Below are 23,184 nucleotides of genomic sequence, written 5' to 3'. Positions count from 1 at the left end.
CCCTGCCCTGAGGCAGCCTGGGTTCCCGGTCCTGCTTCTCCTGGTCACCCTCCTTAAAGTGAGTTCTGAACTCGGGGCCTCACAGCAGGGCCTGCTTCTCCCTGCTCCCTCGTGTGATTTCTTAATCCCTAAAGGGGCTCCAGCATTTTAATTCCACTCTTATTTCTTGTTCTCCCTGGCCAATGTCCTGGTCCTGGGTAGAGGCAAAAGCATCCATAACTCCACCTAGTTTTGGAGGGAAGGATATGGAAACCTTTCTACATCGCCCATGCTGTCCCCGGCTCCCCTTCCTCAAGACCACCAGCCCTCTAGGTGGCATCATTTGTCCCTGGGCCTTTGGTGGGGGGTGTGCAAAAAAACCCTGTCATAGAGGGGATACTGGACTGTTTGTGAGCCCAAAGTCAGAGGGTATCTTCTTGACCATTTGTGCCTTGGAGGAGGAGGAAGGCACGATTCCATGGTCCACACCTCCCTGCAGCATCACTGTGGCCTCCTGGGTGACGGTGCTCCTAGACTTGGCTCCTCTACCTTGTCCCCCTAGAATGGGCTTTGGTTGGGTGGGAGCTGAGCCCTCACTGGTTCCTCTCCCCTCTGCCCAGGCCTAGCCAGCAGCCCCGAGTGTGCTTGTGGTCGGAGCCACTTCACGTGTGCGGTGAGTGCCCTCGGCGAGTGTACCTGCATCCCCGCCCAGTGGCAATGTGATGGAGACAACGACTGCGGAGACCACAGCGATGAGGACGGATGTAGTAAGAACCTCCCCACGGGACGATGGGAAGTGGTAGAAGGTGTGAGGGAGCAAGGACAGGTGTGATGGTGTGTTCTGTGCATCAGCTGTGTCAGACTCAGAGTTGGACTCTCTCGAGGGTGACAGATATTAACAGATGGGTGGTTTCTTCACAGTATATATGGCTTCAGCCCTCCCGTATTGCCCATGTTTCCATGCACGTGTGGCCAATAAAACAAACTTTGAAACAAGTACAGGAGAAAACATTTGAAGTTACAGGTGGTCTCTTTAATTAAATAGATCTCTCTGTATCTATGTGAATATGTCTATCTGTATTGCATATCTGTGCATTTTAAAATGTGCATACTATACGTGGATGCCGAGTATTTCTGTGTTTCTTATGTTGGTATTCTGTGTAATCACACCTTTTCAAATAACATAAACTTTGTAAGAAATCACATATTCTCATTAAATCTCCCCTTTCCCCTAGTGTAGTAACATGCACAACAGGCTAGGGTATCCTGTCTTGGATATGTAGTAATATTACCCCTGAGCCAGTTACTTGTCTGGATTCAGCGGTGCAGTCTCCACCCTGCAGCGCCTATATCTGAGGGAGGCTAATTAGTCTCATAAGAGTGAAGCTACAACCTGGACCTTATTAACCCTAACCAGTTTAGCTAATTGTGATGATGGTAAATGGCTCACTTTCATGTAGCACTTTTGAGGTCTCAAAAGACCTCGCTGAGTCAATTATAATTATCCCCATTGTACAGTCAAAGAACCTGTAGCTCAGAGAGGGTAACTGGCTTGTGTGATAAGTGATGAGTTCTCGAACTTGAAATTGAGCCCAGGTGTGTCAATCATCATTTAATAAGAGGAAATGGGGAAAAATACTTTTGTTTGTCTTTTCATGTTTTCCTTAACTGCTTTCCTAGTGGTTTTGAGCTCCTTGGGCTCTTCTGCCTTCTGAATCCCTGACCACCACTCCCTGAGAAAACTCTGGCTTCTTAACTGCTGTTTCTGCTTGGTTCTCCATCCGCTGGGGGCAGGCGTAGGAGTCTGTGAGGAAGGACTGTAATTCAGACAGGGAGTCAGGAAAGGATTTCTGGCCCGGTTGAGCCTGCCTGAGTAAGTGCACCAGACTGACACTCGTTTCCCTTCTTTTGCCGGGACTCAGTGCTCCCCACCTGCTCCCCTCTTGACTTCCACTGTGACAATGGCAAGTGCATCCGCCGCTCCTGGGTGTGCGATGGAGACAACGACTGTGAGGACGACTCGGACGAGCAGGACTGTCGTGAGTGCTGGCGGGGCTGGGCAGGTTCCATCAATTTTCAATCAGAGAATGATGCCCCAGGGACTTCCCTGGCAGTCCAGAGGTAGATACTTGGCCTTCCAATGCAGGGGGTACAGGTTCAATCCCTGGTGGGAGAGCTAAGATCCCACATGCCTCGCGGCCAAAAAACCAAAACATAAAACAGAAGCAGTATTGTAACAAATTCAATAAGACTTAAAAAAAAAAAAAAAAAGAAAGAAAAAGAAAATGATGCCCCAGCCCGTGGTCTTTGGCTCTTGTCCTCCCACCTCTTCTCTTGGTCAGATAAGCCCCCGGAGACAGCCACCTCCTAGGCTCCCTTGGGAAGCATCAGAGCTGCTTTGGCTGCTCTGCTCTGCAAGGCTTTCTGCTGGGCTCCCAAGCGCTGACCCCACTGCCTGTAGCGGCCTGACCGCTCTGTGCCCACAGCCCCGCGGGAGTGTGAGGAAGACGAGTTCCCCTGCCAGAACGGCTACTGCATCCGGAGCCTGTGGCACTGCGATGGTGACAATGACTGTGGTGACAACAGCGATGAGCAGTGTGGTGAGCGGTGCTCCGGGGAGGCAGGCGGGGTGGCTGGTGGATGGCATGGCCGTGGGGGGAAAGAGCAGCAGGGGCTCTGGCACTGCCCGAACCTTGAACCTCCCAGGTGCCTGGAGGAGAGCAGGAGGGGCAGAGCAGCCAGACGCCCCAGGAACCACAGAATAGGAGCCTGAGGCCCAATCTCTCCAGGGCTGCGGCTTTCCCCTCGGGAGTCTGCCCCGAATCTGTGGTGTCTTGCAGGGCCTGGGTCAGACTCCCAGGGGCAGTGAGGATGGGAGTCAGGGAGGATTGCAGGAGGGTTGCCGGTGGGGCTCCTGCAGGATTGCTGTCCCATTGCGTCCCCCCAGACATGCGCAAGTGCTCCGACAAGGAATTCCGCTGCGGTGATGGAAGCTGTATCGCTGAGCACTGGTACTGCGATGGTGACACCGACTGCAAAGATGGCTCTGACGAGGAGAGCTGTCGTGAGTGGCCCCAGAACTCAGGCTCTTGGGCTGGGATGGGGCAGAGAGCTCCATCCCATGGGCTGAGGGCCAGGCTGAGGAGTGCATGAACAGTGGGCAAGGAGGGTGGGTTCTTAAGAAGCGGCTCCTCCTAGGTTGAACCAGGGAGGGAACAGGTTCCCCAGGTGGGAAGGGAGGTCTCCCTTTGGACCACCAGAATATGGGAGTCTATAAGGGCCATCCCAAATGAAAGCTGGTTTCTTTATCTGAGCATCTTGCTCCTTTGAGGAGTCAGGGCCCCTCTCCTCTGTCCAGGACTGAGTGTATTCCCCTCCCTGCCCCTGCCCTCCTTCCAGCCTCGGCAGTACCAGTGCCCCCCTGCAACCTGGAGGAGTTCCAGTGTGCCTACGGCCGCTGCATCCTCGATATCTACCACTGCGATGGCGATGATGACTGCGGAGACTGGTCGGACGAGTCTGACTGCTGTGAGTGCTCTGGCCAGCTGGGTGGGGGAGGGGAGGCCAGGCTGGGAGGAACTCCTAGGGTAGCATGGCACAGGTGCCGCCTGGGTCAGGAGCTCAGGGGACGAGCTTTTGGATTCCCTGGTCCCTACTGAGCAAAGATGGAAGAGCCTGGGGGCTGGGGCTGGGGCTTTCTGGTCTGCCATGGGACACTGGGTGCAGGGACTAGCTAGAGACAGAAGCCTATCGTGTTTCCGCAGCCTCCCACCAGCCCTGCCGCTCTGGGGAGTTCATGTGTGACAGTGGCCTGTGCATAAACGCAGGCTGGCGCTGTGATGGCGACGCGGACTGTGATGACCAGTCTGATGAGCGCAACTGCAGTGAGTGGGGGGCGGTGCCAACGGTCCGGGCTGGAAATAGAGAGAGGCCACCACCGGTGAAGCTTGAAGACAGTTAGGACAGGACCACCATGTGCAGTCGTGTAGGTTGGGCATGGCCCAGAGGTGCTAGGTGCAAAGGATGCCAGTCCCACAGTAGACATATCTTCCATAACTCTATAGATTTATATAGTCATCATGGCAGTTTTCCAGCAGATGGCAGTAAAGTGTCTTGAGGAAAAGGCACCTTTTTCCAATTCCCACAGAGATGCCGTATAGACCAGCTGTGACACTGGTGTCAAGAAGAGTGGCGTGGGTGCTGGCATAAAGTGCATTTTGGGGTGGCAGGGTGGTGCTTCGGGCTGAAGTGGGGCCAGGCTTTCATTAGACCTTTGCTTTGCCCAGCCACCTCGATATGTACGGCGGAACAGTTCCGCTGTCGGTCAGGCCGCTGCGTCCGTCTGTCCTGGCGTTGTGATGGGGAGGACGACTGTGCGGACAACAGCGATGAAGAGAACTGTGAGAACACAGGTAGAGTCTCCCAGGGGTACCCCAGGCCTGTTAACCCATAGGTGGGTTGGAGGATAGGGGTGGGAAGCGGGTGTTACTGCTGCCTTTCCAGTTGGGCCAGGGTGATGCTTTAGTCAGATCTTGCCCATGGCCTGGATTTTTCCTGCTCTTCTCTGTTACCAGTGTCAAATCCAGGTGCATCTGTTGACCTGCAGCCTCATGGCCTGGAACACAGTATCAGGGCTGGGAGTTTCAATGGCCTCTCACATTCTAACTCACACATGGCCGCTGCCTGGTGCTCTGGCCTCGTGAGCAAGGACTGCTCTCTGGCTGACAGCCCCCATGCCCCCTCCCCTAGCCACACCGGTGCCGGACACATGGATGTGCTCTCTCATTCTGTCCCACACCCCTCACCATCCCACTGCGGTGTCCGGGGGAGAAAACACATGCAGACGTTCAGCCAGCCCTGTCTGAGCTGTTTCCTGCCTTGGACCCCGACCCTCCCACCTTGAGTCTCATCTGTCTCCAGCTCACCCTAGAAAATGACAGGCTCCCATCCTTTTGTTGACCCAAGCCCTGCCCTGATGTGACCTGGGTCTCCCTCCCTCCCCATTTTCCTCCCTCCCTCTCCAGGAAGCCCCCACTGTGCCTCGGACCAGTTCCTGTGTTGGAATGGGCGCTGCATCGGGCAGAGGAAGCTGTGCAATGGGGTCAATGACTGTGGGGACAGCAGCGACGAAAGCCCACAGCAAAGCTGCCGTGAGTGTCCCCCCGGGCGCGCCCACCCGTGGTTTGTGGCTGAGCCCCGCCCATACGCTTCAAAGAGAAGCCTCCCCAGTGACTCTTGCAGCCTCAGGAGCTGTTCTTCGTGGTCCAGGTGGAATGCCAAGTTGGCTGTCTGGGGGAGGATTCTGGGCTCAACTCCCATCTCTGGCTTGGCTGGCACAGGGCCCCGGACGGGTGAGGAGAACTGCAATGTTAACAACGGTGGCTGCACCCAGAAGTGTCAGACGGTGCGGGGGGCAGTGCAGTGTACCTGCCACACAGGCTACCGGCTCATCGAGGACGGACGCACGTGCCAGGGTGAGCTGGGGCCTGGGTGGGAGCAGGGCCAGGCAGCTGTGTTTCTGATGGGTCAGGCATTTGATGGGCGTAACCTCATATCATGATCACAATAGCCCTGGGAGGTAGGGATTGTTATCCCTCCCATTTCAAAGGTGGGGGAACGGAAGCTCAGAGAGGTGAGTTAGCAGAGTTGGGATTCCAGCCCAGCTCGGAGTGAACTCGAAGCCCTTGACCACTTGTTATATAGTCTTCCCACTAGGCCTGGAAAGTAGATGGGTATGTGGGCAGGGAAGCAGCTCGTCAGCTGGGCAGTTGGGGTGGGAGGATGGCAGAACAGAGATCTCCTGACCACGTTCCGTCCTCACAGACGTGAATGAATGTGCCGAGGAGGGGTACTGTAGCCAGGGCTGCACCAACAGCGAGGGGGCTTTCCAGTGCTGGTGCGAAGCAGGCTACGAACTCCGGCCTGACCGGCGCAGCTGCAAGGCTCTGGGTAAGGGGTGTTGGCGTTTGGCTGGGTGGGCAGAGGACTGAGCCTGGCAGCCAGGTGCTCCGGTGCTTGGAGATTTGCCGAGAGTTAGCTGTTTCCATCGCAGTAAAACGGAGCTATGAATTGCATCCTGAGCCCCAAGCAAAACCCCGCTGGGGTGGGATGTGTACTTTGCAGGCTCCCACCCTTCTAGCGCTGATGCTAACAGCTTGGGACGTGCCCTAGCGGGCTAGGGGCCCCCTGGAGCTGGGGGTGCACGCTGGTGGTTGCCCGGGGCAGCTCTGGAGCCCGGCGGGGGCCCCATTTCTATGCCACGTCCCAGGGCCGGAGCCGGTGCTACTGTTCGCCAACCGCATCGACATCCGGCAGGTGCTGCCGCACCGCTCTGAGTACACACTGCTGCTCAACAACCTGGAGAACGCCATCGCCCTCGACTTCCACCACCGGCGTGAGCTTGTCTTCTGGTCCGATGTCACCCTGGACCGGATCCTCCGCGCCAACCTCAATGGCAGCAATGTGGAAGAGGTTGTGTCTACAGGGCTCGAGAGCCCAGGTAGGGAACGAGGCCCCGTGGGGAGGGGCAGGGCCACACCACATGCAGAGCCATCGAGGAAGGAACAGGCGAGTGGCTACCAACCTTAGGCAGCGGAACATCTTCTCGCAGTGAAATCTTGGATGGAACTCTAATATGGAAAACATTCATTAGTCTACATTCATTTTATAGGTTCAGGTTTATAACATTTGCTGGTTGTAAAGCAAACATGAGCTCAATCAGCGAGAGTAATGAGACCGTTTTGATGAATGTAACCATCTGAAATCAGAGATTTGTGGATGACTGTTAAAATTCTCTATCAGCCTTGCATCCAATTTAATTCTGACTTTTGTTTTGATTGCTTAGTATTAGGAATATTCCGATCAACCCAGATAAATCTATCCAAATGTTTGCAGATTAGAAAAACAGTAGCTCACTTTGCAATCTCAGGCCATTCTACAAGCAAGGGAAGTGGGTTAGAATTTGGTATTGAGCACATTTGACTCAAATGCTTATGGAACTTCTGATGTTCCTCTGTGAACCCCTGAGCCACAATTCGTAAACCCCTGGGCCAGTGCAGTCGGGGACCCTGGGTGTGGGTCAGGGAGCCAGGATTCGTGAAGTGGAATGTGATTGGCTGCGAGGAGGAAATGCATGACTTTGGACAGTTACTTGACTTCTCTGTGCCTCAATATCTTCACCTTCATGGGGATTACAGTACCTAGCTCACACAGTTGTTGTGATGATTAAATGAGTTAGTGTGTGTAACATGGTTAGAAGAGTATCTGGCCCAAGAAACGGCTTCGTGTAAGAGCTGCCCTTGTTTCTATGGCACAGAGGATCCTGGGCTGAACCCCTGACATTCTTCCATGGCCTCTTTCCACCAGGGGGCCTGGCTGTGGATTGGGTCCATGACAAACTCTACTGGACCGACTCGGGGACATCAAGGATTGAGGTGGCTAACCTGGACGGGGCCCACCGGAAGGTGCTGCTGTGGCAGAACCTTGAGAAGCCCAGGGCCATTGCCTTGCACCCCATGGAGGGGTGAGTGAGCTGTGGCTCAAGCTCCCAGGTTCCTCATGCAACCTCCAGGGACAGTTCCCCCCGCCACCTGGGCCAGACTTTATTGGTAGGGGGTGGGGTGGGGTGGGGGGCGGGCATCCTCAGAGTGTGATGTTAATAGCCTTGGCTGTGCACTCAGACACACCTGGATTTACAGCTCTTCAGTAATTGGCTGTATGGCCTTGGGCTACTTAATCTCTCTATGCCTCCGTTTTACTCATTTCTAAACTGGTGATCAAAAATATACCTACCTCATAGCCGTGTGAAGATTAAAGATTAAATGAGATGATGCATTTTAAATGGCATGACACACATTATATAAGTGGTAGATGTTTAGTATTTTTGTTATTAGTTCATAGGGTTGAGCTAATTAATAAAAATTAATAGGGACTTCCCTGGTGTCGCAGTGGTTAAGAATCCGCCTCTCAATGCAGGGGACACGGGTTCCATCCCTGGTCAGGGAACTAGATCCCACATGCATGCCGCAACTAAGAGTTTGCCTGCCACAACTAAGGAGCCCACCGGCTGCAACTAAAAAAAAAGCGCATGTGCTGCAACTAAAGGAGCTGGCGAGCCGCAACTAAGACCCGGCGCAACCAAAAAAAAATAAAAATAAATAAATCAGAATAAAATAAATTTTAAAAAACACCTGGCAAAGTTGAATGGCAAGAAGCTGGCATTACTTTAAAAATAAAATAAAATAAAAATTAATAATTTTATTTTTAGAAGAAAGGTCTCCTGAAGTGGAAGTTCTTAGCCTCTGGCTTTTGAAAATTAAATGCAGGGACTTCCCTGGTAGTCCAGTGGTAGAGAATCCGCCTTCCAATGCAGGGGACGCACGTTCGATCCCTGGTCAGGGAACTGAGATCCCACGTGCTGCGGGGCAGCCAAGCCCGCGCGCCACAGCTACTGAGCTTGTGTGCCTCAACGAGAGAGCCCACGTGCCACAAACTACAGAGCCCACGCGCTCTGGAGCCCATGTGCCCTGGAGCCTGTGCGCCACCACTAGAGAAGAGAAAACCTGCACACCACAACTAGGGAGAAGCCCTATGCGCCCAAACGAGCACCACAACGAAGGCTCCCGTGTGCCGCAACGAAGACCCCACACAGCCAAATTGATAAATATTAAAAAAAAAAATTTAAGTGCAGTCAGTCAAGGGGGGTGTCCTCTAAGATCCTACAGTTGTAGGTCAGCTGTTTTAGAAACACAGCGTGTGTCTGTGTGCACACGCGTGCATGTGTGTGAAATTACAAAAGGCGGTGGTAGACATTGTGACAAAGAAGAAAGTGCTTGTCCTAAGTCGTATCACACTAGTACATTGTCAGTTCCACAAGGTCAGGATCTTTATCTGTTTTGTTCACTGCTGCACTCCCAATACCCGAGATAGATATGCCCTGCTTGTAGCAGGTACTCCAAAACTTTTTTTGTTAAATGAATACATGCCCTGTCTAGAGACATTTAAATTCAAATATTGAAAAAATGCTCTGCAGACCAAACAGAATGTATCTCCTACCAGTTGGAATCACCTGGGTTAAATCAACGAAAGCCCCCTGCCTGATTACTATCCTGGGTACTTACCCACCCTCTACTGCCTTCCTCTCAATGTCCTTTTTTCTATTCCCAGTACCATTTACTGGACAGACTGGGGCAACACCCCCCGCATCGAGGCCTCCAGCATGGATGGCTCTGGACGCCGCATCATCGCCGATACCCATCTCTTCTGGCCCAACGGCCTCACCATTGATTATGCCGGGCGTCGTATGTACTGGGTTGATGCTAAGCACCACGTTATCGAGAGGGCCGATCTGGACGGGAGTCACCGCAAGGCTGTCATCAGCCAGGGTGAGGCCCTCCCTTCACTCTCCTTTATCTCTCATCCTACTTCCCCCGTCCCAGCCCCCAGGAGCCTTGGCAGAGGGTGAGATTTGTACAGTTGCTGGGCCTGGGCCGAGGGACCAGGCAGGCCATGTCTAGACTGAGGTCCTCCTGGACTTTCCCCCAGGCCTCCCGCATCCCTTTGCCATCACCGTGTTTGAAGATAGCCTGTACTGGACAGACTGGCACACCAAGAGCATCAATAGTGCTAACAAATTTACCGGCAAGAACCAGGAGATCATTCGCAACAAACTGCACTTCCCCATGGACATCCACACCTTGCACCCCCAGCGCCAGCCTGCAGGTAAAAAACCGCCCACCTGGTGGGCCTCCAGTGCTTCTGAGAACCTTGCACCTGTCACAGTTGCCGTTGTTTCCCGCGGGGAAATTTGAGATTAGCACTGATGTGGGCGAATCCCTCCCTCTGCTGGACATTTTGGGTAGTACAACGTTGAGACTCATGAAAGACTTTCTTTTTTTTTTTTTTAATAAATTTATTTATTTTATTTATTTATTTTTGGCTGCGTTGGGTCTTCGTTGCCGCGCGGGCTTTCTCTAGTTGCGGCGAGCGGGGGCCACTCTTCACTGCGGTGCATGGGCTTCTCATTGCGGCGGCTTCTCTCGTTGTGGAGCACTGGCTCTAGGAACGTGGGCTTCAGTAGTTGTGGCACGTGGGCTCAGTAGTTGTGGCACACGGGCTCAGTAGTTGTGGCGCACGGGCTTAGCTGCTCCGCGGCATGTGGGATCTTCCCAGACCAGGGCTCGAACCCGTATCCCCTGCATTGGCAGGCGGATTCTTAACCACTGCGCCACCAGGGAAGCCCATGAAAGACTTTCAATTTCACTGTCCCCATCTAATTCATGCAGACATTTCCTGTGTGTCAGGTATTCACTCTGCTCACAGGTGGGGCAGATATAAAAAATAATAAGGCGTAGCTCCTCCCTTGAGGGAATTCACACCCTTGCTAAACCACAACTCACTAGCCTTGGGACCGTTTCTCCCAACCTTTGGTCTTACCTGACCTTCTTGCTCTGGGCTTTTTGAGCAGGGAAAAACCGCTGTGGGGACAACAACGGAGGCTGCACCCACCTGTGTCTGCCCAGTGGACAGAACTACACCTGTGCCTGCCCCACTGGCTTCCGCAAGATCAGCAGCCACGCCTGTGCCCAGAGTAAGTGGGTCTAGGGCACCTGCCTCAATGGACATGCCTTGTGAGGGTGGGTGGAAGGAACAAGGGATAGAGTTCAGGGATTGCCAGTTGTGGGGAGGAGCCGGGCTCCTCAGGTAGCCCCTGGAGAGGAAGAATGTAAGAGGCTAAGGGCTCCAATGTCAAAGCTGAGGGCTGAGGGCCCAGCAGTAGTCCCTGAAGGCTCAGCAACACCACCCAGTCAAGTATGAACTCCTGCAGCCAGGCTTGTGTATCATTTCACCCAGGATGCTTTGTCTGTAGGCAGCAAGAGGGTTCCAGGCCCTTCTACAAAGCAAGGGAATGGTTTCCTAGCTCTTTACCTTTAGCCTCACCCTGTTACAGACTTTCTCTCAGCCCCTAAACCATAGAGTAAGATTAGGACTTCTGATGGTGCTCTGTATACATAAGCCCTGGATAAATAAGAGCCTAGTGAGTGAAAGACAATGGGATTCCCAGGGGGCTCCCTGAACTGCTACTCTGGCTTCATTTGAGGTCCTGAAGGTGTATTGCCTTGAGAGGGTGGCCTTGTCTAGCTCAGTGGTGCAGGTGCTTTTTCCTAAGAATAGTCCAGAGAGGAGTGATCCAGATGTATAGCACAACCAGCAAGGGGCTGGGGTAATTCCTCACACATCACAGCTCTTCTCATTTACTGCTGTATGCCCACTGATCCTCTTATCTCTGGTTAAAATCAAATTTCTCTTGGGATCTAGGTCTTTTCCAGAGAGTGAAATTAGGAAAACTATTCAGAGGAGCAGGGGCAGTGGTCATTCAACACACTTTGATTGAGAACCTCATTTCCTTGCCTTCTTTTGTGCCCAGCTTTTTCCATGGTTGTCTTAATGAGATGCAAGGAACTTCCCCTTAAAGGTTTCCCAGAGCTTAAAAGAAGACAGCTGATAAAGTTAGGCAGGAAGTGCCTTCCCAAGCAGAATAGTATACTGGGAAATATTCAGACAGACCAGAATAGGGGTAGGGGATGGAGAAGAGCCAGCTGGGAAGAATCTCTATAGAGGTGTGGCCAGAGCTCCATCTCTGGAGTCAGACCTGAGTTCAAGTCCCTGCTTCGGTGCTTTGTAGCTGTGGGATCCTGGACCAGTTACTTGGCCCCTGTTAGCCTCAGGATTGCTTATCTAGAGAATGAGAATAAAAATGGCATAAACCACAAAGGGTTGTTACGAGGGTAAAGGAAACAAGGCAAGAAAAGCACCAAGCTCGGTGCCTGGCAAGGAGTAAGTGCTCTGCAAATAGTCATTATTGGCTGAAGTCGTGGAGAGCAAGAAGAAGGGATCTAGATGACGGAGTGGAGCAGAAGTCCTGAAGCGGACATGGAGGCAGAGAGGCAGGGTGGGCTTGACAGTGACCTAGCCAGTACATCAGAGGAGACTGAGCAAAGTAACAGGAGAGGCAGGCTGAGATGAAGCTGACAGACACTTAAACAGGATGCACCTCTGGGCCCTGGTCAAGTCTACTTCCATTGGATCTTAAAGTCTGATTGTGCCAGCACGGGCTGCCCGATGCTCAAAGGGGGCCTGAGGTGTGAAGAGTAGGGGACAAAGGGCACCAGACCCCAGGAAGTGTGATTGAACCAGATGTCACACAGGTGAGCGTCTGTGTCTGTCATTGTTATTGGATTTAGAGCATTAAAAGAAGACCCCTTTCGGCCTTTGATCAGGTCTTGACAAGTTCCTGCTTTTTGCCCGAAGGATGGACATCCGTCGGATCAGCTTCGACACAGAGGACCTGTCCGACGATGTCATCCCACTGGCTGACGTGCGCAGTGCTGTGGCCCTTGACTGGGACTCCCGGGATGACCACGTGTACTGGACAGATGTCAGCACTGACACCATCAGCAGGGCCAAGTGGGATGGAACAGGACAGGAGGTAGGGCCCAGCATGGGCCCAGGCCCTCGGGGAGGGCAGAGATTGAGGGATGGAATTCACCCTCTCCTGGGTAAGGGCTTCCTTCCCCTACCTTTGCCAGCCTGTGAATTGGTGGAGTTTGGGCCCCAGAGCTGGGGTGTAAGTCCAGTTGGTGACACAGCTTTGCTTCCTGCCTAGGTGGTAGTGGATACCAGTTTGGAGAGCCCGGCAGGCCTGGCCATTGATTGGGTCACCAACAAGCTGTACTGGACAGATGCAGGTATGTAGAGGGCAACTATGGCCTGGCTCTCTGGGATCCTCTTATTTAAAACCCTGGCCTCGGGTATAAAGGGCCCAGTGCCCCTCCTAGACCATTTCTGTCTTGACCTGAAGTCCTTGGTAGGTCAGGAGTGGTTGGGCTGCTGCAGAGCTGAAGTTAGCAGCTCACATCTGAGGGTTTGGCATTTGCCATTCAAGTGGCGGCTACTTCTGCTGTGCAGCTGATGCTTGAGAATGCTTTGCGTCATTTCAGGTAAGGAACCTACGCCCCGTGGTTTTCCTTCCATCGCTGTCTTGGTAAAAGAGGCATTTTCTATTAGGCAGTTAAGTGTGGGAGGTAAGGGGAATGCCTTAAACCAGAGCTATCAAAGTGTGGTTCCTAGCAATATCAGCGTCAGCATTACCTGGGAACTTGTTAGAAATGCAGATTCTTGGGCCCCACATCAGACCTGCTGAATTGGAATCTTTGGGGGTTAGGTTCAGGAATCTGTACTTTGACAAGCTCTTCTGGTTTTTGTGTACACTAAAATTTGAGAAGCATTGCCTTAAATTATAGGACAGAATGGGTTGCTTGGGTTGAGGAAGCCTTAACTCTTCTACGAAATGGAACTGATCACTTCCTTGAATTTCTTCTCGAAATTCAATTCACTAAATATCCGTTGCGCATTTATCACAAAGTATTTCTTGAGCATCTATGGCATGCCATGCTCTGTGCTGGGCATGGGAGGTAAGAGGATGAATGACCAAGACTAGTTAATGTCTTTGCCTCTTACTTCTTGGTAGGGACAGACCGGATTGAAGTGGCCAACACGGATGGCAGCATGAGAACAGTACTCATCTGGGAAAACCTTGATCGTCCCCGGGACATCGTGGTGGAACCCATGGGCGGGTGAGCACCAGCCCCTTTGGAACAAGTTCTCCCCACCCCCAGATCTGAGTACTAGAGGGGAGTCTGGAGGTTAGAGAGAGTGGCTAAATCTTACAGGCGCACCAAGGAAGCAAGAGCAGCTGTAGAAACCACAGAGCATCGTGACAACTCTGTCTCCCTCACGGACAAGGAAACTTTTTACATTTAAAAATTTTTTTCTTTTTCTGTTTTTTTGTTTGTTTGGTTGGTTTTTTGGTCTGCTTACCAAAGTAATCCATTGTTTTTAAAAAAAAAAAAAAAAGTTTGTAGAAAGTGAAGATTCCCTATAATCTCACTCTCCAAAAATAACCGTGGTTAACAGTTTAGGGTATTTTTTCCAGATTTTCTTCTATGTGTACGCATACATGTAGCGGTGGAGGTGATGGTTTTGGTTTGACAACAGTGGCATACTCTTCTGTAACTTGGGTTTTCACTTGGCTATATATCTTAGCTATCTTTCCATTTGGTTATATAGATCTATTTTTTTCTTCTTGATGGTTATATAGAATTCTGTTAAGTTGATATATCGTAATTATTTAACCCATCCAGTCAAGGAAACATTTAAGATCCTCCGGTACTTTTTGATAGGGATGTGAGATACAAGACCAGAACCCAGGAGGGGGCTGGGAACTGAGGCAAGAGGCTGGGGTAGCTGTAGCAAGCAGAAACCCTCAAACCCTAGGAACCCTGAATCCCCACTGGTATTAACTGGAAGGCTTGTAAGACCTCCCTTGCCTGTGCCCAGGTACATGTATTGGACGGACTGGGGTGCAAGCCCCAAGATTGAACGAGCTGGCATGGATGCCTCAGGTCGTCAGGTCATCATCTCTTCTAATCTGACGTGGCCTAATGGATTAGCCATTGACTATGGGTCCCAGCGGCTATACTGGGCTGATGCCGGCATGAAGACGATTGAATTTGCCGGACTGGATGGCAGCAAAAGGAAGGTAAGTGTGGCGCTAAGGCATCCTCCCACAGCCCTGACAGCCTCCAGGGTGGCGCTTCCTGGCTGGCAGCTAACAGGACCCAGGGAAGCCTAGGGGTGATCCAGCATGGTGCATTTGCTATTTCTCTGAAACTGCAGCTGTGCTCCAGAGCCCGGAGTCCCTGCTCCTTGAGGATGAAAGGAAACTAGGGATCATGTGGCTTGTGGGCTGGGGGTATAAGTGCTTTCCTAATAACCATCACCACTAATGCTAATTAATCACCAGTTGCATACTGGGCCCATGACCTCTCTCTCTCTGTTTTTATTGTTTATTTTGATATAATTTCAAACCTACAGACAAGTTGTAAGAATAGTCAAAAGAACCGATAACTAATATTTTGCCACATTGTTTTTTCTTGATAGCAACTTTGAAGATAATTTTTTATTAATTTTTATTGGAGTATAGTTGCTTTACAATGTTGTGTTAGTTTCAGCTGTACAGCAAAGTGAACCTACTGTATAGCACAGGGAACTCTACTCAGTGCTTTGCTACATTGTTATATCATTCTCATTCTCTGTCTGTCCACACACACACACACACACACTCACACTCACACACACACACACACCACACAATTCTTCTGAACCATCTTAGATTAAATTGGAGCCATCCTGCCGTTGAACCCAAAATAGTCCAGTGCATATTTCCTAAGAACAAGAATATTGTCTTGCATAATCACAGTATAATGATCAATATCAGGGAATTTATCATTGATACAATATTACTATCTAATCCACAGTCTATATTCAATTTCACCACCAATTGCCCCGATAATGTCCTTATAGCTTTTTTTTTTTTCATTTTTCTTTTTAAGTCCAGGATCCAATCCCAGATCACAGTTGTTTTTAGTAATCATGTCTCTTTAATCTGGAACATTTCCTCAGCCTGTCTTTGTCTTTCCTGATCTTTGTATCTTTAAAGAGTAAATGCCAGTTATTTTGTAGAATGTCCCTCAGTTTGTCTGATGTTTCCTTGTGATTAAGTTCAGATTATGCATTTGGGGCAGAAATACTACAGTGAGTAAAGTCGTGTCCTGAGTTTTCAATGTGTCTTATCAGTAGCCACAGATGTCAGCTTGTCCCATCATTGTGATACCAACTTTGGTTGTGCGGTTAAGGTGGTGTCCACTGTAAAGTTGCTGTTTCTCCTTTTGTAATTAATAAGTAATTTGTGCAGAGACACTTTGAGATTATGTAAATAATACATGATCTTTTACAATCATCACGCAACCCTTGGAGCCAGGCACTGTCTTGATCATATCACAGATTGGCTGACCAAAGCTCAGATTTTATAACCAGCTCTAGCTCAAGGTCACACAGTAGGTGGTACTGGCGGAGCTGCATCCTGCCTCCTCACCTGAGCCCTTGACCACTGCTCTGTACTGTCAGGACTTGCTGGGGCATGACACAAGTGCTGGGTCCCTGGCAGGTACTGATTGGAAGCCAGCTGCCCCACCCATTTGGGCTGACCCTCTATGGAGAGCGCATCTATTGGACTGACTGGCAGACCAAGAGTATTCAGAGTGCCGACCGGCTGACGGGACTGGACCGGGAGACCCTGCAGGAGAACTTGGAAAACCTCATGGACATCCACGTCTTCCACCGCCGGCGACCCCCAGGTAAGCAGCCCTTGGCCCACACTTGCTTCTCCTCTGCTTCCCTCTGCAACGGTCCTTCCCATTGACCCACTCCTCTCCACCCAGTGTCCACACCATGCGCTACAGAGAATGGCGGCTGCAGCCACCTGTGTCTTCGGTCCCCAAATCCAAGTGCCTTCAGCTGTACCTGCCCCACAGGCATCAACCTGATGCCTGATGGCAAGACCTGTTCACCAGGTAGGTCTAAGCATCACAGACCTAAATAGAGCTTCTCTGGGAGGAGCAGTGGCTCTCTTTCTTCCCTGCAAGTGGGCTCTGGTGTGGTCTGAGAAACCTAAGCTTCTAGAGGCTTAGGAGCGAGACAAAGCTTTTAGAAAAAAGAAGAGGTCCAGAGGAGCAGGTAGACAGGATTAGAAGCAGGATCCAACTAGGTCTCATGGTGTCTTCATGCATATTAGAAAAAGATGCTCCTTTCTCAGACACTTTACTTTGATCTGTTGGGAAGTTGTCATAATATACTGATTCAGTTAGAACAAGTCAGTTTTGTTCCTTCTGCCCAAAATTGGTATAGTAAATACTAGAACATATGATATCTACAACTTGATGGTACCTCCTTTGGAAATGGCACTTTTGTGAGTACACACAACCAGCACAACCTTCGTATAACCTTAATTGAAAGGTCTCAGAAGCAGGACCTGGCTGCCCAGATGTTGGAAGTTGAGGTTTCTCCCTAGGGGCTGCTGCATGGTAGGCTGCATTTGAACGCTAACTTCCCGGGGAATTAGAGCAAGAAAGGAGCTCTGAATTGTGCTTCTCGGGTTGTGGGTAAAGCCCTCCTTCACCTAACATGAAGTTTCTTAAACTTCATGGTAAAAGGTCTTTCAAGGAGATTCATTTTCATGATATTAATAAAGAGTTATGACTATGTATCAGACCCAATGCTAAGGGTTTTCTGTACGTGATCTCTTTTATTCCTACAGCCACCTTGTTATTGTCCCCATTTTACAGATGATGAAAGTGAGGCTTAGACAATTTAAACAATGTGCCCAGGATCACAAAACTAGAAACTAATGGAGACAGGGCATGAACTTCAGTTTGCCTTACTCCAAATCTTCTTAATGGCTGTGCTAGGGTGACTGTCCTCTTTCCTTCTCTCCCCACCTGGGCAGGCATGAACAGTTTCCTCATCTTCGCCAGGAGGATAGACATACGCATGGTCTCCTTGGACATCCCTTATTTTGCCGATGTGGTGGTACCAATCAACATTACCATGAAGAACACCATTGCCATTGGAGTGGATCCCCAGGAAGGTCTGTGTGGCCCTCCCTTCTCTCCTGGCCCACTGTCCCTGCCTTATAGCAACTGCTGCCCTTGCTTTCCCACCACCTTTGCCTCCTGCTAAGAGCCTGGGGGCTCCCCGTTCCCTCTGGCACGACCCCTGCCCCACCTCTATAGCACTTTCTCTCTGGTTATGAGGGCATGGGGTTTGGGGGCCTTCCTCTTCATCTCTGCCAAGAGCTATCCTGCTATGATATTTCTATATTTCCCTTGATATCCTCTGCTCAGGGGCATAGGGCTCTCTGACATGCCCTGGTGTCTCGGGGCATGTTAGCTGTGTGTGTTCCTTTGGGGGGCAGGGTGAAAGTCCAGGCTGAGCCAAGGCTTCCCTTTCCAGGAAAAGCGTACTGGTCAGACAGCACGCTGCACAGGATCAGCCGTGCCAATCTGGATGGCTCACAGCATGAGGACATCATCACCACAGGTGGGCCTTGCTCCCAGCCCGGGGACCACCTGTCTGGCTACAGAGCTGGGGAGATATCCCATCTGTTTTAAGGCAGGAGCCAGTGTGCTGTCTTGACTTCCTGCAGGGCTACAGACCACAGATGGGCTCGCAGTGGATGCCATTGGCCGGAAAGTGTACTGGACAGACACGGGGACCAACCGGATTGAAGTGGGCAACCTGGACGGGTCCATGCGGAAGGTGTTGGTGTGGCAGAACCTTGACAGCCCCCGTGCCATTGTACTGTACCACGAGATGGGGTGAGAGCAGCTCTGTGGCTCCGGGCTGCGGGATGGGCTGGCTCAGCTGGGGCGAAGGATGGGGTGAAGGGGGGCAGTGGAGAGCAAGCATGCTTCAAAGGAGCACTGAGACTGACCTCTCTGGGGCACTTCCACTTCCTTGTGACTTCTTTCAGGGTGGCAGTATAGTGTAGAGGTTAAAAGCATGAACCTCGGAATCAGAAATCCAGGATTCAAATTTCTTCACCATTTATTAGCTGCGTCTGTCACTTTGGGTCCAATATTTAACCTCCCTGGTCCTCAGCTTCCTTGCCTTTAAAATGGAGCCGATAATGAAAATGCATGCCTGTGGACCTTGTGAGGATTAAGTGGGATAGTGCATGGAAAGTACTTTTTTTAAATTGTAAAAAACATAACATTAAATTTACCATCTTAACCATTTTTAAGTGTACAGTTCAGTAGTGTTAAGTATATTCACATTACTGTGAAACAGATCTCCAGAACTTTTTCATCTTGCAAATCTGAAATTCTGTATTCATTAAGCAACAACTCCCTTTTGTGCATGTAAATACTTTTCACAGTGTTTGGCATATTGTTAAGTACTCACAGTATACAGGAACTGTGGAAATAACCAGCTAGTATTGTTTCTTGTCCAGGTTCATGTACTGGACAGACTGGGGGGAGAATGCCAAGTTAGAGCGGTCTGGAATGGATGGCTCAGACCGTACCGTGCTCATCAGCAACAACCTAGGGTGGCCCAATGGACTGACTGTGGACAAGGCCAGCTCCCAACTGCTCTGGGCTGATGCCCACACGGAGGTGAGGGTTCTACTCCTGCTGCTTTGCAGAAGCCTGGGGATATGGGAGGGGCCTATTTGGGATCTCCGCTGAGGGCTCCCAGTCTTCTGATAGCCACCCCTCACCCTCTCCTTCCTCTATAGCGAATTGAGGCTGCCGATCTGAATGGTGCCAGTCGGCACACACTGGTGTCACCTGTGCAGCACCCATATGGCCTCACCCTGCTCGACTCCTATATCTACTGGACTGACTGGCAGACCCGTAGCATCCACCGTGCCGACAAGGGTACTGGCAGCAATGTCATCCTGGTGAGGTCCAACCTGCCAGGCCTCATGGACATCCAGGCTGTGGACAGGGCACAGCCACTGGGTGAGAAGACCCCTAGGGCTGTAAGCCAGAGCCTCTGACTTTCTGGGGGTATCTCAACATCAGAGATATATCCAGAGCACAGAGATGCCTTTACAACCAGAGAGACAGGGACCTGCCTAAGCCCCCTTGCAGGATCAGGCTGTGTTCCCTCTGGGTATGGCTGGTACTGCAACAGCAGGGTGCTGTCATCTTCAAAGGACTCCTGGAGACACCCCTGGTCCTTCTGCCTCTTCCCTGCCAGGCACCGAATCCTGTTATGTAGAATAGCAGACAATCAGGCACAAAAAACTAGGGCCTTTATAAGGTTCAGACCATATTCCAGGCTGGGTGTCAAAACTCGTGCTTCTCTTTCTCAGGTTTTAACAAGTGCAGCTCGAGAAATGGTGGCTGCTCTCACCTCTGCCTGCCTCGGCCCTCTGGCTTTTCCTGTGCCTGCCCCACTGGCATCCAGCTGAAGGGAGATGGGAAGACCTGTGACCCCTCTCCTGAGACCTACCTGCTCTTCTCCAGCCGCGGCTCCATCCGGCGTATCTCACTGGACACCAGCGACCACACAGATGTGCACGTGCCCGTTCCCGAGCTCAACAATGTCATCTCCCTGGATTATGACAGTGTGGATGGAAAGGTCTATTACACAGATGTGTTCCTGGATGTTATCAGGTATGAGTGTCCCCGAAACCTCCAGAGGACACAGACCTGCTTCTGACCTCTGATGGGTGAGGTTGTGGTCTGTGTTGACCTCTAAATGGACTAAGTGATTCTACAACTTGGATAGTGAGTTCTGACCCTGAATTGTATGCTTTATAGTGTTACCACGTACAGCAGAGTTTCAGACTTTTGGTTTTTTTTTGTTTATTTAAAGATTATGAAGTGTTTCAAGATTTTTTTTTTTTTTCTGGTCACTCCACGCGGCTTGTGGGATTTCCCAACCAGGGATTGTGTCCCCTGTGGTGGAAGTGCGGAGTTCTACCCACTGGACCGCCAGGGAATTTCCCTATTTAAGGATTAATAGGGACTTCCCCGGTGGTCCAGTGGTTAAGACTCCATGCTCCCAGTGCAGGGGATGCAGGTTCGATCTCTGGTCGGAGAACTAGATCCCACACACATGCCGCAACTAAGAGTTCGCATGCCACAACTAAGACCCGGCACAGCCAAATAAATAAATAAATATTTAAAAAAAAAAAGATTGATAGAAGCCCAGTATGTAAAACAAACAGATAAAGTCAGGCTGGGGACTGGGAGCCTTCTACCCCTACCACTGGGCCCTGCAGGAGCTCCAGTGATCCTCTAAGACTCATTGATCAGTTGGCCATGTAGCCAAACCAAGTATCTGTATTATAATGCAGGAACGCTGGCCAAATGCCAAGGCTTATGGTCATTTACAAGGTTGTGTTGGGTTTTGTTTTTTAATAACTTTTGTTTTATTTAAATTTTTATTATTCCAATTTTTTACCCCGACACAGCTGAGGAATGTGGTACCCTGTCACCAGTTAGAGGGTTTTACCATGGCAGAGATTCTCACGTGGAAGAACAGGAGCATTCCCTTTTGTTCTCCCTGAGGGGTGTATTAGGATCTGGGAGCTGGTGGGCATATGTAGTTTAGAAAAGTCCCCCCGTGTATTTGTGCCATGCCCCCCATCCTGAGGTTGAATTCCCCGGTGTAGGACTGCTGTAAAAATGCACAGTAGATTTTGGAAAAATCTGCCCTTTCTCATAATCACTATCTAGCAATCCTTGTCTCCTCCTTAAGGTGTATGGGGTTTATTAACCTGTCTTTTGGCAAGACATGGGCCCAGATGCCCCCTACTTACAGCAGGAAACACTCTGTCCTCCCAATAATTTATTCAATTCGGCAGCTATTTTGAGTACCTAGTGTGCTAGATGCTGAGGAATGTACTTATCAATACTTGGTCCCTGCCCCTACGGAGCTTACAGTGTAGTGGGAATCCAATTATGGGAACACGGATGAAAGGGGTATCAGCCTATTGCCGATCTGGTCAGTCATCCAACCCTGCCTGGGCTGTTCCCCAAGGCGAGCAGATCTGAATGGCAGCAACATGGAGACGGTGATCGGGCGTGGGCTGAAGACCACCGATGGGCTGGCAGTGGACTGGGTGGCCAGGAATCTGTATTGGACAGACACAGGCCGAAATACCATCGAAGCTTCGAGGCTAGACGGTTCCTGCCGCACAGTGCTGATTAACAACAGCCTGGATGAACCTCGGGCCATTGCCGTTTTCCCCAGGAAGGGGTAAGTTTTTGGCCAGCAGAAAAGAGACCCAGGGAAGAAGGGCCTGGTGAAGAGGCTCTTGAAAGATGCCTATATATTAATGGTATCTGGGTGTCCCTGTATTCTCTCGACCTCTGGGTGCCATCTTCCCATGCCTTGCTGATGGCACTATTGTGTCCCAGGTACCTCTTCTGGACAGACTGGGGCCACATTGCCAAGATTGAACGGGCGAACTTGGATGGCTCTGAGCGGAAGGTCCTCATCAACACAGACCTCGGTTGGCCCAATGGCCTTACCCTGGACTATGATACCCGCAGGTGGGAATCCTGTCCCAGACAGCCTCCTGGAAATCAGGTGGGCAGAGGAGAGGATGGTTGAGATTGAAGCAGTGAAAACAAACAAGTAGAAAGCTCCTTGGTAGGTAGGGAAAAGCAAGCAGTGAGAAGTATGAGGGAACAAATTCTTGGAGCAGGTGTTGCTGAATCCAGCACTCAACCCTCAGGTGGGGATTATCTGGTTTACATGTTTTTCATTTGAATGCTTTAGCAGAGCATGTCCTCTGGCTGGACCACAGATCCCACTACCCCCCATCCAGTTAATGGCTGATTCTTTGCATTTGTTGCTCTCCTGATCCCATCAGGTATTGGAATTTGCAACTCCTGATCTAGATTAAAAATACTGGAGGGCAGGAGAAGAGGGAGGAAGGGGCTCCAAAGCAGTCAGTTCTCCTGTCTGCTCTCAGAAGAAGGGAAGGGAATCAAAGTCACCTGGAGAGTTGGACTGGAGGAGAGGAATGCCCTCTTCCGTTAACTTCACTGAGCTCTTTGTAGACTGAGTCTCTTCTTGAAGGGCGTTCATAAGAATTTGGGCTTAGATTCTTGGGTAGGAGTCAAAGGGTGATCAAGTCGTTGAAGATGAGACTGGGGGCTGGCTCCTCCGAGGTCACTAGATTTCTACCCTCCCCAGAACAGCCCTGGCCTCCCCACTTATTAGTCACCAACCGAGTTCTGCTCTTCAGCTTGGGGATTCCCAGTGACCTCTCATCAAGTCAACTTGACTGCTCACAGCACCTGGCAGTTCAGCTCGGGAGGGGACAGCTAGCTCCCTGAGGGCAGGGCTGGACTCCCTGGCAAGTGTTTTCAGCAGCCGCCTTTTCTCCTTTCCTTTACAGGATCTATTGGGTGGATGCCCATCTGGACCGGATTGAGAGCGCCGACCTCAGTGGGAAGCTCCGGCAGGTCTTGGTCAGCCACGTGTCGCACCCCTTCGCTCTCACTCAGGTACTGGCTCAGGAGAGAGGTAACTAAACCTCCTTGACAGGGGTGTTTCCTCGGGGCTCTGCATCAGCAGCCTCAGCCCCAGGTGCTACTGAACAGGTTTGCTATAGAAGCTCATTTTAGGGGTGATTCTTGTACACTGAAGCCTTGCCACTATGCGCCCTGCTGCTCCTGCTGTCCCATGTTCTAACATTCGAAGGAGTGGCTCTCAAACAGCTGTACGGAGTCAACTGTGGAACTTGTTAAAATGCATATTCCCAGGCACTGGATATAAAGA

General features: G+C 50.9%; 1 protein-coding gene across 1 annotated transcript in view; it reads left to right on the top strand.

Moving 5' to 3' along the window:
* The window catches only part of LRP4 (LDL receptor related protein 4), a 49,215-nt gene that overhangs the window by 11,741 nt on the left and 14,290 nt on the right, over nucleotides 1–23,184 (top strand). Inside the window, exons 2-31 of the mRNA XM_068555169.1 lie at nucleotides 600–746; nucleotides 1,902–2,018; nucleotides 2,466–2,579; nucleotides 2,927–3,043; nucleotides 3,379–3,507; nucleotides 3,744–3,863; nucleotides 4,266–4,391; nucleotides 5,004–5,129; nucleotides 5,319–5,453; nucleotides 5,803–5,928; nucleotides 6,248–6,478; nucleotides 7,345–7,501; nucleotides 9,145–9,362; nucleotides 9,523–9,699; nucleotides 10,445–10,567; nucleotides 12,258–12,466; nucleotides 12,644–12,725; nucleotides 13,508–13,613; nucleotides 14,377–14,578; nucleotides 16,046–16,235; nucleotides 16,320–16,451; nucleotides 17,384–17,524; nucleotides 17,890–17,976; nucleotides 18,083–18,254; nucleotides 18,890–19,052; nucleotides 19,175–19,400; nucleotides 19,757–20,060; nucleotides 21,433–21,651; nucleotides 21,813–21,947; nucleotides 22,802–22,910. Of these exons, the coding sequence (XP_068411270.1) occupies nucleotides 600–746; nucleotides 1,902–2,018; nucleotides 2,466–2,579; nucleotides 2,927–3,043; nucleotides 3,379–3,507; nucleotides 3,744–3,863; nucleotides 4,266–4,391; nucleotides 5,004–5,129; nucleotides 5,319–5,453; nucleotides 5,803–5,928; nucleotides 6,248–6,478; nucleotides 7,345–7,501; nucleotides 9,145–9,362; nucleotides 9,523–9,699; nucleotides 10,445–10,567; nucleotides 12,258–12,466; nucleotides 12,644–12,725; nucleotides 13,508–13,613; nucleotides 14,377–14,578; nucleotides 16,046–16,235; nucleotides 16,320–16,451; nucleotides 17,384–17,524; nucleotides 17,890–17,976; nucleotides 18,083–18,254; nucleotides 18,890–19,052; nucleotides 19,175–19,400; nucleotides 19,757–20,060; nucleotides 21,433–21,651; nucleotides 21,813–21,947; nucleotides 22,802–22,910 (4,640 nt within the window). The remainder of the gene's footprint in view (nucleotides 1–599; nucleotides 747–1,901; nucleotides 2,019–2,465; nucleotides 2,580–2,926; nucleotides 3,044–3,378; nucleotides 3,508–3,743; nucleotides 3,864–4,265; nucleotides 4,392–5,003; nucleotides 5,130–5,318; nucleotides 5,454–5,802; nucleotides 5,929–6,247; nucleotides 6,479–7,344; nucleotides 7,502–9,144; nucleotides 9,363–9,522; nucleotides 9,700–10,444; nucleotides 10,568–12,257; nucleotides 12,467–12,643; nucleotides 12,726–13,507; nucleotides 13,614–14,376; nucleotides 14,579–16,045; nucleotides 16,236–16,319; nucleotides 16,452–17,383; nucleotides 17,525–17,889; nucleotides 17,977–18,082; nucleotides 18,255–18,889; nucleotides 19,053–19,174; nucleotides 19,401–19,756; nucleotides 20,061–21,432; nucleotides 21,652–21,812; nucleotides 21,948–22,801; nucleotides 22,911–23,184) is intronic.

Source organism: Eschrichtius robustus, chromosome 11 (genome assembly GCF_028021215.1).
Source record: "Eschrichtius robustus isolate mEscRob2 chromosome 11, mEscRob2.pri, whole genome shotgun sequence".
In the NCBI taxonomy this organism is placed as follows: Eukaryota; Metazoa; Chordata; class Mammalia; order Artiodactyla; family Eschrichtiidae; genus Eschrichtius; species Eschrichtius robustus.
Note: the sequence above shows the minus strand (reverse complement) of the source record. Positions and strands in the feature narration are given on the sequence as shown.